Source organism: Astatotilapia calliptera, chromosome 11 (assembly GCF_964374335.1).
Source record: "Astatotilapia calliptera chromosome 11, fAstCal68.1, whole genome shotgun sequence".
Lineage (NCBI taxonomy): Eukaryota > Metazoa > Chordata > Actinopteri > Cichliformes > Cichlidae > Astatotilapia > Astatotilapia calliptera.
Genome location: NC_137432.1, coordinates 21,650,500 through 21,669,169, shown reverse-complemented (window position 1 = coordinate 21,669,169; position 18,670 = coordinate 21,650,500). Strand labels below are relative to the sequence as shown.

Genomic DNA, 18,670 nt, shown 5'->3' with positions numbered 1-18,670 from the left:
TAATTACAGCCACTAGGGGGCACTGGCTTCCCATTGGAGCTGACAGACTGTCAAAATTTCTCTGTTATTTAACTTCTATGAGATCACACCTTGGGTTCATATTCATTTCACTTTAATAAATCTATCCAATTATGGCCTTTGCGAATGAATTTTGTCAGGATAATGACATAAAAAGGGCCGACATACGTAACTGATGACATTAGTGTGCTTTATGTGTGTGCTCCAGTGTTCACCTGCACATCTGCGAATGCCCGTACCTTCTGTGCAGCAAGGTGCAAAGCGGTTCGCTGGCTGAGGTCGGTCTTGTTGACCGATGCTCCGGCTTTCAGCAGAATCTCTGCGCAGTCCAGACGGTCAGCCAGCACGCAGTACATCAAAGGGGTCCGGCCGAACTGGTCCTCACGGTCCTTCAGCAAGGGCTCTGCTACATGTGGACACACATGAAGCACAACAGAAGGTTTAAGTCAGAGGTTAAGACCCCAATAGAGACCACGATTTCGGTGAAAATCCACAGAATTCATTCTTGTAAGTTCTTGTACTTAAAGAGAAAAAACTATTTATTTGGAGCTGCTAAGAGTCACAAGGAAGCACTTTAGCACTCATAACCTGCATCCTCATATTTGCCCTCTTATATTCTTTTACTGCACATTTCTCATTTATGCCACATGCCATGACTCGTGTGACTTCATGAACCTAAGATGTGCTGCTTACCGGTGATGAGTTTGAGGAGAGCGCTTCTGTCTCCGTTGACAGCTGCTGCATGAACCTGCGAGCCCAGAGAGGCAGGTCCCGGGCTGGACGTCGCTGAGGCCTGCAACACAAACAGATGGAAGGTCACAACTGGAGCTGCAGCAACACATATACACACACACAGTTTAACAAAGTGACATTAAACTGAGTCTAGACAGTTTCCTTTGCATTCACTTGACTCAAAGCACACCCTCATTACTGGACACACTCACAATTAAGTGCTTCATGTTCAGTATAATATCATATTGTGTGACAAATAAATATATTCTAAATAAAACTGCGTTTCTCGAGATCAGAGAATATAGACACAGTTTTTCTGTATACTAAGCAAACAGTGATTGAGCCATTCAGGAGGCCATTACTATGTTACACACGGATCGTCTTGCGGGCAGATAATAAACACCTGAAGCTCCACAAGCAGTCGATCGTACAGCAAAATGCGTACAGCCAATAACAAAATCAGGGAGCTAATGTGAGCTGGCAGTAGGGACTGCGAGTGTGTGTGTGTGTGTGTGTGTGTGTGTGTGTGTGTGTGTGTGTGTGTGTGTGTGTGTGTGTGTGTGTGTGTGTGTGTGCTCCCGCTGAGGGGGTTAAATCTCTTCCTGGCCCCACTTAACCAGAGCGCAGTGAAAGCTGGGTAACGTGCAGACAGGAAGCAGCTGGGGAGGGGGAGACCCTGTGTGAGCGTGTAAGAGGGGGGTCTCTCTTCATGTCTTATTCATGTCTCATTAATACTGCAGCATGCCTTGCCGTGTTTATATCTGTGTGTGTGTGTGTGAGCGCGCATGCATGTGTGAGTTTGTGTGTTCGGTTTGGAGATGTGGGACAAGCCCTGCGGAACGCAGCACAGAAATCAATTATTGCCCTTAAACACATAAATGCTGGAGGCACAAACTGATGCCACAATCAGAGTTTTCTCCGAGACGTTTTCATTAACTCCCAGATCTGATGCTACCCAAAACTGACCATCTAAAGAGACTTCATGCCGATACAGCAGAGGGGAGTTACTGATAAGTGTTAAGCATTCGCAGCTTTAAAAACACTTCTAAACTTTTGGTCGGGGAGGTGAGGGAACGCTGCGGTGTCTTCCATCCATCGTTTCTCATCCCCCTCTTCCTCCCCCTAGTCACCTCGTAAAGAGAGCTCCCGTAGACACTGCGTGCAGCACGGCAATTACCCATCATGCTCCTGCTTTCTCACGCACTGCCAAGTAGTGGCAGAGACTTAATACAAGTTCGTTACAACATTTACTGCGAGGTAAGGCTATGTGTGAGATCAAGCGGGTGGTGGTGGTAGTAGTGGGGGAGCGGCACCTTGAAGGTGTGTGTTAGTGTGTCAGCGTGTGTGTTTGGCACATGTGCCATGTCATGGGAAGTGATTTTCCGTGAGAGAGAGTTTTTACACGAGCTTTACCAAAATCAACCACAAACGTCTCTAATTTAAAGTCATTACCCCAGTCAGTAATGCAGATGGAAATGCTCACTCAGACACTCACAGAGTCTGCAAATATTTAACTTAATGCACGCACAAACAGCAGATATTCCAGAGCTGCACAAACAAGTAATACAATTTTATTATTATGATTTCTTTTATACAAAAAAAAGAGATGATCACAAGACCTCCTTTAAGTCGTGCACTCAAGCCAAACTTCTTTCCTTCTGTCCATTAATTTTTATCCTTTTCTACACTTCTCAAGTCTATTTGAAAGCCCCCAGCAGTCAGACTAAAATATGAATTGATTTATGAATAATATTAGATGCAGGAAAATAAATAAATAAATAAACAAAAGTTATAATTTGGCCAAACAGCAACATGAGGGACACGAGTCAATATCTGAATCTATGCGAGGGACATTCATATCACCAAGAGTGGGCAATTAGAGTTTTATGAGGACCTGAGTGTTTTGGAAACACCTACAGTGCATCCAAATTTGGCTAAAAAGGCTTTTGCAATGCAGCGTCTGAAACTAGACAAAGGAGGGTGTAAACACAACACAAGGTCCTGTTGAGAGGTTTGGAGTGGTCTCATTTAGCCATTCATACGCGTTCCTCAGGGAGCACTCCGCTTGTTAATATGAAGACAATAACTCAGAGTAAACCATTGATCATGGACTGAGGTCCAGACCAAGTGATTGTGCATCTGTATGAGTATTGATTCATGCTGATGCTGACATTATTTAGTCTTTATTCATATTCTGCCTCATATAACTGCAGAGATTTTAACAAAGAATCTAGACACTCCGACGAAACCTTTCAGAAACACGACAGGAGTGCTGCAAACATACGCGCTGCTGCCTCCTGACAGACACACACTCACTGAAAGTAACGCTTCAATTGATGCCGTTGAGACAAACAGGTAAAAAAGTGTGTGTGTGTGCTTCTCTACTTGTCTGTCACTGTGAAGGTGTCTGCTTTTGATAGGCGACATGACTAGGGCATGCTGGGTTAGCAATGGGGGACAGAGCCTGAGCCTGTGGCCTTTATTTCATTTCTAGAGCACGCACACACACACGCAAACATTTTTATTACCGTTTATACAGTTAGAGCAGAGAGCCCTTAGCTTCTTAGCCATCACGGGGTTATTATGGGTTCCTACATGCATGTATCTGATAGAAGAGAGAAGCTTCAGGGGTCGGTTCCTCGATTTTTTTTGACTGACAGGTATAGATGTTGGAGGAAGGATAATATCAGCCCTTAAGGATCCCCAATCTGTAAAGCCCTATTTCTCGGGGACTTCCTGTTTCCCTAAGGACCAATGAGCTGGCTCCCTCAGCTGGGGGCCGAGCCCTTGGGCACAGCGGGGCCAATCAGCAGGAGGGAAGCAGGCTGAGTGACACATAGATCTGCTAATTTACATCATTACCACAGTGCATCCTGACAAATGAGCCCCTAGGGTGTGAGCCAATCACCTGGGAGAGTAATGCAATTAGGTGGGACCACAGCTGTCAATCTCACAGCCACGGGGGTCAGGTAGTGACGCCTGTGGCTAAAACACCCCTGCCTGACTGCCGTTCACTCAGACACACACCAGCGATACACACACACACACACACACATATGGTATATGTATAGAGATTAGTGATGCAGATATGAAGTGTAGGATGGAAAGGCGTGTGTGTGGGCAGAGGCACATTAGAGCCTGGCTCTCTATCTTCCTCCTGAGATACTCAGAAAGCACAGAATGTGTGTGTGTGTGTGCGCACAACTGCTTAAGGGACACAGAGATTGGCTTGTGCCCTCTGAGAACTTACACCTGAGCCTAAGTGCGTGCATATCTGCATACATCAGGGTGTATTTTTGTGCGTGTTTACATTCGCCCATGTGTTTTCATCCACTGGGAAACAGTGTTGTTATGCTCCGTGCAAAGACTACGACAACAAAAGGGGGAGAAAGAGGGCGGGAACTGGTGCAGCCCTGAATTTGACTGCTGCTAGTGAAGCTTATCTTAGTGTCATTAGGTGTTGTGATATCACACTAAGTCGATAGGGTTCTGCCCAGCTTGTGATTGGTTTGTTGTGTGTGTGTGTGTGTGTGCACATTTGTGGGCTGATCAATTCTGTCTTGAGTGGCAGACTGTCAACATTTTCACTTAGCCTCTTTTTAGCTTCAAAGAGAAGAAGAAGAAGAAGAAGAAGGGATGAAACAACAACAATAACAAAAAAAACAACAACAGACAAGTTCTCTAACACTACCAGCAGAGTCCCCATAACCTTGTCTCTGTAGTTCAGCCACTGCTTGAGACACTCTGAGAGTTAGAGGAGCTGTGTGTTTTGTGTCATCCCATTATATCACTAATGAGCCACCCTCAGGAGGGAGGGCAGAGAGACAGCAAGGCAGACAGAAATAGAGAGATGAAGAAAAAAGATAGAGGAGAGAATGAGAAGGCAGTGTAGGGAGGGCAGAGACACCAGCTTGGGGACTTTTTCCTCTTCTCCCCACCATCCTCTTTTCCCCACACCTCTGAGTCTAATTGGACTAAAACTGTGATCTAATTAAATGTCCAATTAAAGTGCAGAGAGCAATGTGCCCACCGGCGAATCAGAGTAGAGGGACATAATCAGCTGGAAAAACAAACAAAAAAATCAATGGGAGCAATGCGAAATAGAAAAAAGATGGAGAAAGCAGAAAAGGGAGGCGAGGGCAAAACAGAAAGCAGATGGACAGAGGAAATCAGATCGGTGTGAGAGTGTGCTGCATTACTCTGCAGCTAGTGTGACGACAAATTACATTGTCAGATGAGGACGCTGAAAAGGGTTAACATGTTCACTGGGGTTTCCCTGCATGTAAAAAATTTTGGCACCCAGAAAATGAGGGTTAGGTCTTTCCACCAAAGGACATTCACCAGAACTGTTATAAAAATACTTAAGATTGAACCTTTTTTTTTTTTTTTAAAAAGAGGAAAAAACGGTGAGATCATTTACAAAGCTATATATATACATATATATATTTTTAAGAAATGCAGACTTCTGTTAAGACAATGTGGAGCATTCCCACTTTGAGCCTGGAAACACCCTGACACGCTGTATGTTATTAGTCATCTCGTACCCTTATTTTCCATGCCTCACAACATCACAGCAAGCTGAGATGAACAACAGCACATGACACCATGACATTATTTAACAAAAACTAAGCCAAAACACAGAAGCAATGTGTGAAGTACACACAGTCATTCAATAGCTTACTGAACCCCCGTTAAAACCAACCTGAAGCAGTCATTTTCTGTGTGACTTCATCTGTCTCTCACATCGTTGTCGAGGAATTTCGACCTACTCTTCTTTACAGTGTTGCTTCAGTTCATTGAGGTTCGTAGGCATTTGTTTATGTACAGCTCATTTAATATCTCATCACAGCATTTGAATCAGGCTGAAGCCTGGACTTAAACTTGGTTATTGCAACACCTCATTCTTTTTCTTTTCAGTCATTCTGTTGTAGATTCGGTGTGATTGGGATTAATTTTCTGTTGCATGACCCAGTTTTGTCAAAAGGATGGCCTATATACAGAGGAGTTCACGGTCAACTCAATGAGTGCAAAGTCCCCAGGTCCTGTGGCTGCAAAACAAAACCAAATCATCACCTTTTCACCACCGAGCTTGACAGTTGGTATGAGGTGTTTGTGCTGATGTGCTGTATTTGGTTTTCATTGTACATTATGGTCAAACATCTCCACTTTGGTCTTGCTGTATGTCAAGCACATTGTTCCAGAAGTCTTGTGGTCTGTTCAGATGCAGCTTTGTAAACCTAAGCTGTGTAGTAGCTCAGTTTTTTCTTCAGTCTTTCTGTCATGAACGTTAACATTTAACATGCAAACTGAGGCCTGGAGATTCTCAGATGCACCTCTTGGGTCTTTTGCAGTTTCATTGAGCATTGCACAGTCTGACCTTGGGTGAATTTCCTGGGACGTCCAATCCTGGAAAGATTGGCAACTACCTTGAATGCTTTCCACTTGTGAATAATCTTCCTCATGGTAGAATGAGGAACTTGAAAATGTTTTGAAATGGCTTTATAAGCCTTCCCAGCAAGCCGCCAAAACATCTGCTTTTATAAAGGTGCTCACCATTACCGATGATGAGTAAAACAAGTGGATTTGATTAGCAGCACCTGGATGCTAATCAACCTCTTAACTCCTATGGAAACAATACTTTACTTACTGTGTACTTACTTCTCCACACACAGATTCTGCTTTTTGGCTTAGTTTTTGTTAAATAAATAATGACAGTTTAACATATCTGGTGTTGATTATGATTTTTTTATGTTCTGATATGTACAACTCTAGAAATGAGAGAGGGTATACTTTCTTTTTTGTGACTGTATGCAAAACATAATTAAAGTTCAACAGCAAAGTTTTTCACAAAAATAAGTAGTTGCAACACCCAAATTATTTATATATTGTGGCGGACCACCATACATACCTCCACAATATATTCATTTTTCCTATGTCCTTCTGTTCAGTAGTATTTAGTTAATTGACCAATATTCAACTTTTACATCATTACCTCTTCTCAATGAGTAATTTTATATAAATAACATATAATATTTTTGCTAAATTAAAATAACAGTAAAAGTTGTTTGCTCTTCAAAACTTTGATCCAACTTTAATTCACATTATTAATCATCTATGAGCAAACACAGTAAAGACAGTTTATCAAAGGATTTTTCATACCTCATAACTACATATATATACATAAAATGTGCACTGACACCCAAAGGATATGGAGCTCCTCCCTCTCTTTATCACTGAGAAATCCTCCCCACTCCATCTGCGAGTTGCTCGCACACTGTGAGCCCCCTATGGACAGCTTTAGCCCATAAAATATTAATGCTGGGATTCAATTCAACATTCCAGCTTAATCTCCTTAACAATTAGGTTGCTGCTGCACACACACACAATTAGCTTTGTTACACACGGTCTTGACTCTAGAGAGAGATTTAAAGACCGGGAGTTCAGCTGAGACACTAAAGACATTACCAATAGAAAAATAAACTTCAGGGATTTATACATCAAATTAGACCTGGTTAACTGCACTAAGTGCACCGGAGTCTTACCATATCTGCGTTAAGGGGGACACTTCAGCAGATGTTTCCCAGTTCAGAGCATCCTCAGTGGGTGTGAATGTGCATCCAGGTCCCCTACCTGTCCTGATCCTGACTCCTGCCAGGGCAGAGAAAGAGGCTCGCTCACATACTGAGATCAGCCCACCTGTTCAAACAAATAACTGCCAGCATAACACTGTACTGATTACAGGCAGGGGAGACATGTCTCAGAGTAACAGATTGTTTATAATAGTTATAGCTCTGAGTTGTTAAACAGTGATTTAAAAACCAGCAATTAACCACAAACGGTCTTTTTTCCTCCTTCTTGTTCTTTATGGAGAACATTTGCAGAGGTTTTGGAGAGTTGTGAATCAAAGTAGGTATCTAAATATTTAAAAAAGATTTGTGCAACCAAGTTTGTTTTAGCTGGAAAACATAAAGCACATAGCTAGACGGTGAACAAAGGAGTATTGCAAAAAACTCAAGCATAATGATGCAACTCCATCGTGTTCAGAGAAATCAGTTATTCATAATCGCACTGAAAAAGTCCAGAGGAAAAAAACTGTGTTTGGCAATGGATCCGCTCAGTAAAACACTCGTGCCATAGCATTTTAACAAAGTGCTCCCTTCACTCCTCTTCGTCGTCGTCATATTTACCGTTTGGTTTTCTTTCGGCGAGGATGAAAATCTTTGAAAAGTTTTCTTCCAAGACGTCCCGTTGAATCGCCACTGTCTGTGTTGACAAAATACTACAACTCCCGTTAGTATCGTAAAACAACAACTCGCCATAATTTGAGTTTTCTCTTCATTCAAGTGAGCCGCTTGAAGGTACCAGAAAAACTACAGTATCCACAAAGCCTAGCAACTACCAGGAAGTGTCGCTCACGCTTCCGTGGTCACCGTGAGATTGGTTCGCCGTCGGCTTCCTGCTGCAGTGAGAAGAGCGGCGTCGAGACATACTGGGAAGACTTAACACCACCACCTCCAATAAATGCACCATACAATGAAACTGTTAGCACTACCTCCCTCTGTGGATGTCCGCTTTGTCACGGCTGTACTGCTGGTATGTATTCAAATGAAAGCCGTGGACTGTGCACGGTAACCGCAGGCTGTTGGTAGCTTCCATAGCTAAGCTTAGCTAAGTAATTGCCGCTGGTTAGTTAGCTGCTAGCTAAGCGACGAGCCTCTACTGGCATGGGACGTGGCTTATGAAGTGACTGAGTTGACCAGTATGTACGCTGTTAGTGTTGCAGATGTTTAGCAGGTTCACAGAGGAGGCCTTCTGGCTGTGTTTCCTCCTGCAACCCTCAAAACTAGTCAAGTTATCCGGCTGCAGTGTAGCCGGTAGTGTTGAACATCACTGTTAGAACTAGCTGTAATTTACAGTATGTGTTTGAGTTGCAGTAGCTATAATCGTTAAAAGCTAGAGTTTGAGTGCAGGTAACTTTGTTAAGGTGTAGGAGTGCATCAAGCTAGCATTAGGCGCTACCACACATTGACAGCAGTTAGATAACTTCTAGTTGCTAGCATTGTTAATTTAAGAGATTTATGAAGGTTTGCTGCGTTTGACCTTCTTTAATATTAGCTCCTGTATTGATGCTGAAGTTAATGTGGGACTATTCGTGTTTCTGTATGTGTCTCTGAATGAAGCTCGCCGGTTGGTGAATTCCTCTGTTGTGGCTCATTCTCATTGGCTGACAACCCGGAACTAGCCAGAGAGCAGTGTGCCCTGAAGTGAAAACTTAAAACTTGTGTGCGAGCTTCAGACCACCGTGATATCGAATATCAATCTGGTGCGGTGCCTTCTTTGAGGAAGTCGTTACCGTTTTTGATGATGTGAGCTGATACTTTGGTGCTGCTGTAGTTTAATCGGTCAACAAAAGGATTCATTGTGCTAATTTCAAATAAATAAAAACATTACAATTTGAATTAAAAAGGAAAACAGCTGGGTAGCATGAAAGCTTAGTTACATATAAGCAATAGATAGATGGAGACCAAACGGATGAGGTGCCGAGTTTTATGATCCAGACATATAGCTAAATATTGGGTAAATTAACATAATTAAGTAGAACTCCATAAAATATAAGGAAACTGGTGTTAATAGTGAGTGATTCCTTTTGGGAGGCGGAAGGGAGGTGGGCCATAGGTAATGGAAAACTAGTCACATACACAAGAAAGTCAAAAACGAACCTGTATTTTTTTTTATTATTATTTTTTAAAATCTGGAATATATTTCAACAAAGATGATGACATAATGATGTCACAAAGTAAATTACTGACATGAAGACACAGTTTTGACATTTATCAGTTTAAAGCAAGGTCAGCTTAAATGAAAGCGTGAGGTCTTTGAAGTCAGGGAAGACATAAATGTGTCTGAATGAGTCTATGGCCATGACGGGACAGTCAGCTGGAGTTTTCTGGATACTGAGCAGAGGATGGCGGAACTTACTTTAGTCCATGTGAAGAAAGTTTATTGACCCTGTTGAGGAAATGTCAACATCATTAACACTTGTGTCACTTATATATAAAAAATACTGGGCTACATCATATTAAGCCTGCAGGAGCTGTTTGGCTATGGAAACCTGTACCATGAAGCTCATGGTGCTTAGTTTCTGTGCTGATGATGATGCCAGAAGATGTCTGGAGCTCTGCAGTTAGTGATTCAGCAAAACACTGGTGACTTTTGCACACTCTGTGACATTGCTCTGGAGCTTGGCACAATGTTGTAGCTGAGTTTCTTTGGTTCATAAGCACTTTCACTTTGAAATAATACCATTTACAAGTGATCTGGAATTTCCAGGAGGGAAGAAATTTCAGTGATCTCTTTAGAACAACCCACTCTTATCAAATGTTTAAAGGAAGTGTGCATGACTAGGCACCTGAGCTTTATAAACCTGTGGCAATGGGACTGATTAAGAGGTATGGCCCAGCACTTTTGTCCATGAGGTGTATTTAGCTTAATATTATTTGAGACATGGCTGAAACATCCAAGGCCGATCCCCCCCCAAAAAGTGAGACCAGTGCCACATTTACATGTTGTTTAAAGTAGTTTAAAATCAATTTAATTAACACATATGAAGCAAGATGGATGGTGTCCGTGAAGGGATGGTACCTCACCTGATCTGCCTGCCTCTGTGTGCGGAATTGCTGTGATAAATAAGGGCCGATTAACAAAAATAGGTTAAACACTGAAAAATTGCACGTCACAACTTCTCAAATGTGAGAAATTGTTTCCTTACTTAAAATTATCAAATTAAAACTATATTGTGTTAGCATTTTTTTTTTTTCATTTAGGCCTGATGAACATGTGATTTAATGACAGAAGAAATTGGTTGTTTGCGGCCCTAATTTTGTAGGATAGTCTTTTTTTGTTTGTTTTGTTTTGTTTCTTTAATCATTATTTATTTAAAGTAAAAGGCAGTGACGGCTTGTGTGCGAGCAAACGTTAAGGCCACTTGAGCTGTGTCACTCTTTACAAGTTTGTCGACTTCCTCAGAACTGGCCGACCTTCACGTATCCTGTTTAAAGAGGATCTTAAGTCAGCAAAGATAACAACAGATAACTAGATGGTGTGTTGTAATGTTACGTTTTGACTACAGTGGCTCTGGCATGGAGATCCACGAGTAATATCTGACAGCCTTGATGAAATAATTGGTAAAAGAGGAAAGTTTTGTCTTCTGTCGTAACATTTGCATGATTAAAAATAGGCTCATTTAGTAACAGTTTATTCTAGCTACAGTTTCCTTTTATATTTGCATCTGTGTGTTTGTAGTTCCTCTCGCCATTTTCCACAAAGTAAAAGTAAAATTTCCCATGTGTCAGTGCTCCTGTACATTTTAAATGCTTTGACATTTATCACAAAGTAATCTAGAAACCCGCAGGGTGTGAATAGGAAACCTCGATTGTACTTGTATCTCAGAAACCTGGTCTCACCTGTTCTGCACCCTGCAGAATGTGAGACCTGGAATATCGCTGTAATCCGGTTATGCACATGTTGTAGTTCCAACCCGTGTTTTCTTCTAAGCGTTGTCAAATATTTGACGACAAAAGGATGTTTGTACAAAAACGTACAAAATAATTGTTTGCAATGAACACCTTTGAGTGATGAATAAAACATTAAGAATTGGCTAATATTTTGAGGGCTCAAGGCAAAGAAAGAAAGTTATGACACTTATTTTCACACCTTTGAACCATAAAAATAAAATAAAAAATAAATAAAAAAAACCCTAAAAAGGCTGAGTGTTTTGAGGCTTAATCTCGGAAGCGACTCGTATAAAATAAATAAACACAATAAAAACCCATCTCAGTGTAATGGTTCAATGTTCAAAGATCTTTATTACGTCTACATTCCACCATTATAGTGCATTTTGGACAGTGTGGACAAAAAAGAAAAATAGTGCTTTTCCTGTATACTGTGTTCCATATAAACCTTAGTGAATTAACAAAAAATCCTGGGAAAATAAATATTTTACTCAGAAATCCAAGGCCACTTTGAAGCTTGCACTTGATACCTCCCATTTTCCTAGACATTACACAACAGCGACACATGTGATCTCCCCAGTGCATGCTCTCTGCGATGCCTGGTTGCGCTGATTTGTGCCAAGAATGATAATCCAGGTAATTCACAGCTAACGAGTGGTCGTAATGTGTCTTCTGCGCTTTACTCCGGGCAGCTCACAAGCATAAACTGAGTGGAGAGAAATTTCCTGTAAAAAGGACGAGAATTACATGAAGTACATATTATGTGCTACCTGTGAGAATGGGCAACTCCAGATGATATCCTCACGTAATTCACCCGACATTTTCCAGATTTCATATGTGGAAAAATCTTGAGAGCTCTGCAAACAAAGCAGGGCAACAGTAGGAGTGTGCACTGTATATTTAGCTCAGTACCAGGAATTGCAGGGAAGAATTCTGGGCAGTCCCAGGAACAAGAAACAGTGGAAAGATGACACTCACGCTCAGTTTTCTTGGGGCACACTGGGAAAGTTTTTGGTAAAGGATCCACTGTCATGAAGCTCTACTTTTATCTTTACTTCCACCTGGAGACAATTTGTTGTACAGTCAGCAGAAATCACCAAACACACAGTTATTAATAAACTATAAACACAACATAAAAATGCCACAAAGATTTAAAAATCCAACACTAGGCGAGAGAGAGACCTGGGAGAGATGAGTTTTTAATTTTTGTCCCACATGTTGGCATATCGCATCTGGAGCCAGATGGTAGCACCTTGAACATCATAGACGGAGGATGGTCATCAAGGACTGGCTGGTTCTTCTTCAGCAATCATAGGAAAGTCATTCAAGGTCATACCTGCAATTTTATTGCAATTGTGTTACGTACATTGAGAGCAGAGAAGTAACCAGCACTCAGTTCCTTGTGTGTCTACACATAATTGGCCAATAAAACTGATTCTGACTCTGATCTTCCCCTCTGTATTGTTTTCGTGTTTTATTATAAGAAGATATTTAAGCTGATTAGTCTTGATCATTTATCGCCACAGGAGAGATGGTTCTAGTCTTAGTTCTGAAATCCACAACCATCCCTTCATTTTCAAATGGACACGTTACACCTTACTGTGAATTCTCCAACTACAGGGTCATAAAAAAAACACTGTCACTTAGTCATCTGGGAACTTAACAACATGGTGCCATGCATATTTGCTTTGGCAGCCATGAGCCAAAAGTACATTTTAGCTGATTGGCTTGGCTCAACCACTCTCCAAAACGACCCAGGTTTTCTGTGTGTGGCCCTAAATTTAACCTGTTGGTTGTCGGCGATTTCAGGTGTAAAATTGTGTGAAGCAGCACTGTGGTGTGCTACGTTTTAAGGAAGGAGTGTTCAACTCATCCTTATTAAGGATGAGAATTGAAAATCAATTCCAGTTGCGCTTCCAGATCACAGAAAACAGCTCCAAAATTATCATTGTGGTTTTTATTTTATTTTATTTTTTTGTTTTAAATCACATTTTATCGTAAGCTGTATTATTATTAATAATAATAATAATAATAATAATAATAAATTTTATTTATGAGCGCCTTTCAAGTCACCCAAGGACACTTCACAATAGGATAAAACACTTAGTAAAACAATGGCAGAATAGGAGCAATAAAATAAATTAATTTTTTTTATTATTGATGTGGTTGCAGATCTCTTGCACACATGAGTCACTTCATAGCCTTTTTTCTGCTTATTTTTCATGCAGATAATTGATCAGTAAGCAAACTGAGCTATCACATCAATAAAATCTGATCTATGTCCTTCCCCAGTCATAACACAGATGGAGATGTAGCGGTCTTACTCGGCATGTGTGTTTTAAGTTGTAACTGCTAATCCGTCCATTCCATGTGTGTCTGTAGGTGATGGGCCTCTCTACTCCCGGACAGGCAGAAATCGTCAGCCTGGACTCGAACAACATTGACGACGTCCTAAGTAAGACGTCACGCTTTATTCTTCACATTTGTCCTAAAGCAAACATTTATATAAAAGGGAAAAATATTTTAGAGAACGATGATAACATCCTCAAATCTACACAAGTTCAAACAGTCTCTAGTCATTTAAGTGTCGACAATAAAGTAAATAAGTATATTTCTTTATTTATTAAATTGGTAGCAAAGGAAGATCTTGATTGTTGGTTTTGCATCTTAAATCTGTGTTTTGTTTTTTGTGTCATCTTACTGTCAACACGTTTTGTAGTGTCGCACAGTCACGTCTTTCCCAAAATCTCTAGATGTGTTTGCTACAATACTCAGATGACCTGGAAATAAGCAGCTCGCCACTGTTATGGCCGTTGTTTGATATTCCTCGGCTCATCCACTTTTCATTAAGCAGCATTTCATTTTCCTGTGGCTAAATTGTTCTCTAACTGCTTTCTTGTTTTGTTTTGTTTTCTTCCATCAGTCACAGAAAAATGACGGGGTTCACATTTAATTTGGTTTCTTAATTAATTTTACTAGCTGCACATACTTTCATTAGAGCAAGTAATACATAGAGGCTTACATTTCTTCCCTGTTTGTTTCCTTGCAGATAATGCTGGGGTGGCATTAGTGAATTTTTACGCAGACTGGTAAGTGTGTTGTTTCTCTCTGTGTCATTGGACCACCTCATTATAATGCCAGTGTTTTACTAAAGTTCCACATTTTCCTTATTCATTTGTAAAGGGTTTTTATGCACTGCTTTCTGTTGTAATGTAGGAAATTCCTACAGTTAAAGTGGGAATAAAGAAAACACTTTCCTGATCATCCCACAGGTGTAGATTCAGTCAAATGCTCCATCCAATTTTTGAGGAGGCATCTAACATAGTGAGGGAGGAGTTCCCTGATACAAAGCAGGTGGTGTTTGCTCGCGTCGACTGTGACCAGCATTGTGAGTAATACTTATAATTTTCCTTTCTGACACTGACATTTGCTGATGATTTGTTTGTACCTGTATTATGAAAATGGAGCCAACTGGTTCGTGTTTTTGGTGATCTAATACCTCAAACTCTTAACGGCATCATTCTGTATACAGGAAACAAAAAGGCGCGCACACACTCACACGCGCGCTCTTATACTTTTACTATACTTGATGCACATATGTACACATAGATGCCCGACACACCAAAGCACAGCCACATAAACCACCGGCCTCAGCCTTTTGAGATAAAGCAAATTAAAGGGAATTATTGATGACCTGCAAACTGTTTGAAGGCTAATGACAAAACTGCTGCTTCCTGTGAAGACCGAAGGCTTAGAGACCGCCTGCTGGGAGATTGACACCTGCCACACACACACACACACACACACACACACACACACACACACACACACACACACACACACACACACACTGTGTGCAGAGAGAATATTTACTCTTGGTGGGGGGGCTGCTTTCATGTGGGAGATCAGAGCTCAGAGCTGACTGAAGGCACTGTTTTCAGACTGAGGTTTAACTGCTGTCTCCGTCGCCGCGCCGCTCCCCATCCACCCATCCCCATGTGTTTTTACTCTTCTTCTCACTCTTCATCAATTGATTTCTTTCTTTGCTTAACTTCCTCTCCCCCTCTGCCTGAGCGCAGCGGACATAGCTCAGCGCTACCGCATCACCAAGTATCCAACACTGAAGCTGTTCCGCAATGGGATGATGATGAAGAGGGAGTACAGGGGTCAGAGGTCAGTGACGGCCATCGCTGATTTCATCCGCCAGCAGCAGGTCGACCCAGTGAAAGAGCTGCCCTCAGTGGAAGAGATTAATTCTGTGGATGTAGGTGGAAGTTTCTGTTAATGTGCAAGTTTCCCCTTTTAAAAATGAATATCATTTAATTATACACACTTTTTTTTGTGTGTGGGGGGGGTTAACAGAGGAGCAAGAGAAACATCGTTGGTTTCTTTGAAAACAAGGACTCTGACAACTATCGAACATTTCAGAAAGTTGCCAACATCCTTCGAGATGACTGCACATTCTTGGCCGCTTTCGGGTGAGACACAGACACTAACTAGATCCACCGATGGTCCACGGTTTCAGCGTTATTCTTCCTTTCATGTTTATATCCTTAAATTGACTGTCCTAGTGAGGTGTCTAGGTCCGAGCGCTTCAGTGGAGACAATGTGGTCTACAAACCTATGGGCGAGGGCATTCCTGACATGGTTTACCTCGGCTCCCTCACCAACTTTGACCTGACCTACGCCTGGGCCCAGGACAAGTGTGTGCCTCTGGTTAGGGAGATCACCTTTGAAAATGGAGAGGTTTGTTACCTGCTTTTGCTTAGTTTTTATCTTCTAGATGTAAGTATATATTTACATTCAAAAAACAGGAGGGTTGTTGTGGAGTCTGTGTGGAACTGCTGAGGCCTTAAAAGGTTCTGACTCCATCTGTTTTTGACTGTGTGTTTTCCAGGAGCTGACTGAAGAAGGAATCCCTTTCCTCATCTTGTTCCATCTTAAAGAAGACACAGAGAGCTTAGAGAAGTTCCAGCATGAAGTGGCTCGCCAGCTCATCGGTGAGAAAGGTGAGTGTGTGCACTTTGTATCTGTCAGGGAAGTCATTTTTCTTTTTATACTGTATTGACAAGAATCGGGCCAGTTCCATTGCCTCGGGTTTATAAAGCCATTTGTGAAAGAAAGGCTCTTTCTAAAGAGCTTGCTGAATTTGAGCGTGGTACTGCAACAGGGTGCATTCATTGCAACAAGTCAGTAAATTCCTTCCCTCCTAGATATTTCACAATAAGTGGTATTATTGGTTTTTCCTCCCTCAGGGTCAATAAACTTCCTTCATGCGGACTGCGATAAGTTCCGCCATCCTCTGCTCCATATCCAAAAAACGCCAGCTGACTGTCCCGTTATCGCCATAGACTCATTCAGACACATGTATGTCTTCCCCGACTTCAAAGACCTCAAGTAAGTACGACGTTACTCTTCCCATATGAGGCAATCTTGTTTTAAGTTGATAAATAAGAAAACTGTCTTAATTTTAATAAATTAATTTGGTTTGCGATATCACCTCATCTTTGTTCAAGTATATCCAAGATTTAACAAACAGGAATATAGGCTCATTATTGTTTCATACAATAATAAAAAAAGAAAGAAAAAGCAAATGGCCAGCTACAAATGAAACCTGTCCACGACTGGACTTTACTTTGTAATTTACAATTGAATCATTCTCGTGTTCAATCAGTTTCATAACCAGCATTCTTTTGGATGTTTTGAGGAATTACTGTTGGATACTGATCAGCTAAATTATATAAAATTTACCTGTATTGTTATAATGTTAATTTCATAATGAGACCTTCTCTTCATAAGACAAATTTTGTTACACACACACACACACACCATAATCCTCTGTCCGCTCGACACCAGAGAAATGTCACACCTCCTCAAATCTGTCCTTTATGAATGGGCCAGGACACTGGAGCTAATGTGACATGATTTGGCACGTGCAATAAGTGCTAAACTAATCCAGTCTAATCTAATTTAATCTTATTTATTGTGCCCCCACCATTATGCACCCCCACTCCGTCCCCAATCAGAGTCTGATCAGATAGACAGAAGCCCCGAGGACTGACTAGCCCTCCACAGCCTAATTACATCACATCACCACTACATGTGGCACATGGCTTGTAATTGCATTAGCACAGTGTACATTTATTTATATATATATATATATATATATATATATATATATATATACACACACATACATATATGTGCGTGTGCACACTGGGTTACTGGTGACTCGGGACCAGCGCTGCCTGTGTGACATGACAGCAGCTCATGACCTGTCGTTAATAGGGAGACTTTACAGGGCGGCGTAGATATGGATTAATGCTGCTTGATGACATGTCCGCAGGGACTGGTGTCCTCTGCTGCTCCTGCGTCTCATATTAACGTCTAATTCTGATCATCGCTGTAGTTGAAGCAGTTCTTTTTCCATTGTCGGACATTGTGTGTTGGAATGCATAAATGATCCACCGTATTAAATTTTTCCTTTTACTCTTTAGCTCTTTACCCCCTGAAAGTCCTTTAGGAGTAACCCTTGAAGGTTATGGTAACAAGCCTCCTAAATAAGTGGGGTTTGTTTCAGCTGTATTAGGGATTATTTTTGTTTGTTTTTTTAGGAACAACTGTACAAACCTCAAATTGGATAAAAGATGGTTGATGTCCAACATGTGTTTCTGTGTTTTTAGTGTCCCTGGCAAACTGAAACAGTTTGTTTTGGACCTTCACTCTGGTAAGCTTCACCGAGAGTTCCACCACGGGCCCGACCCCACGGACAGCACGCCTGGACAGGTTAGTCACCGGAGGCAGTAGAGTCGCTTTTTTTCGGGGGAGTTCAGGCAAAATTTCACCATTTGTTTCAAATCCGATTTCTTCTCTCAGGAGGAGACGGGCGGAGAAGCAGCCAGCAGTCCTCCAGAGAGCTCGTTCCAGAAGCTGGCACCCAGCGAGACACGCTACACCATCCTCAGCCGAGACCGTGACGAGCTGTGACCTTAACGGCCTTCCTGTGACTCAATGCCACGCCCCGGGGTCAGGGAGGGGGTTAGGGTTGGGACAGGCTAGTGGGACAGAACAGCAACACCCAACACCCTTACTGAAGAAAAAAAAAAAAAAAAGAGACGACGAGGAGAAAGAAGAACGGGAGGAGGAGAGTGGAGTCCATGACACAACCATGTTGGGCTAACCTATATTTTCATAACACTTTCACAATTTTTATTTTGAATCAAAAACGTGGGTGGGCTAAAGAGGGACAATGTGTGTGTGGGGCATTGGGACATCAATAGAAGTGTTTTTACTTTTATTCTTTGGAGGTTGTAAATATGTTTGAGCTACATTGGACTCTCAATGTTGGTCTAAATTAAATGCAGTGTTGTTGTTTTTTTCCTTTATTTTATTCCTTTACATCACCCTGC

General features: G+C 41.6%; 2 protein-coding genes across 2 annotated transcripts in view; one reads left to right on the top strand and one right to left on the bottom strand.

The window, feature by feature from the left end:
• Positions 1 to 8,157, bottom strand: part of invs (inversin) — a 46,541-nt gene extending 38,384 nt beyond the window's left edge. The window contains exons 1-4 of the mRNA XM_026183965.2: positions 7,938 to 8,157; positions 7,293 to 7,398; positions 712 to 811; positions 258 to 424 (exon numbers count right to left, since the gene is read on the bottom strand). Coding sequence (XP_026039750.2) covers positions 258 to 424; positions 712 to 811; positions 7,293 to 7,295 — 270 coding nt within the window. The 5' untranslated portion in view covers positions 7,296 to 7,398; positions 7,938 to 8,157. The remainder of the gene's footprint in view (positions 1 to 257; positions 425 to 711; positions 812 to 7,292; positions 7,399 to 7,937) is intronic.
• Positions 8,158 to 8,160: 3 nt separating this feature from the next.
• On the top strand, positions 8,161 to 18,637 carry erp44 (endoplasmic reticulum protein 44). Its single transcript, XM_026183970.2, has 11 exons — positions 8,161 to 8,343; positions 13,644 to 13,716; positions 14,311 to 14,350; positions 14,534 to 14,649; positions 15,341 to 15,525; positions 15,624 to 15,739; positions 15,833 to 16,007; positions 16,159 to 16,270; positions 16,517 to 16,658; positions 17,945 to 18,047; positions 18,138 to 18,637. The coding sequence occupies exons 1-11, from the start codon at positions 8,272 to 8,274 to the stop codon at positions 18,246 to 18,248; spliced, it is 1,245 nt and encodes a 414-aa protein (XP_026039755.1). The 5' UTR covers positions 8,161 to 8,271; the 3' UTR covers positions 18,249 to 18,637.
• The last annotated feature ends 33 nt before the right edge of the window (positions 18,638 to 18,670 follow it).

Coding starts and splice junctions, on each gene's coding strand:
- erp44 (XM_026183970.2), top strand. CDS start 8,272: ATGCACCATACAATGAAACTGTTAGCACTACCTCCCTCTGTGGATGTC. Junction 8,344..13,643: donor TTGTCACGGCTGTACTGCTG/GTATGTATTCAA, acceptor GTGTGTCTGTAG/GTGATGGGCCTCTCTACTCC. Junction 16,008..16,158: donor TCACCTTTGAAAATGGAGAG/GTTTGTTACCTG, acceptor TGTGTTTTCCAG/GAGCTGACTGAAGAAGGAAT.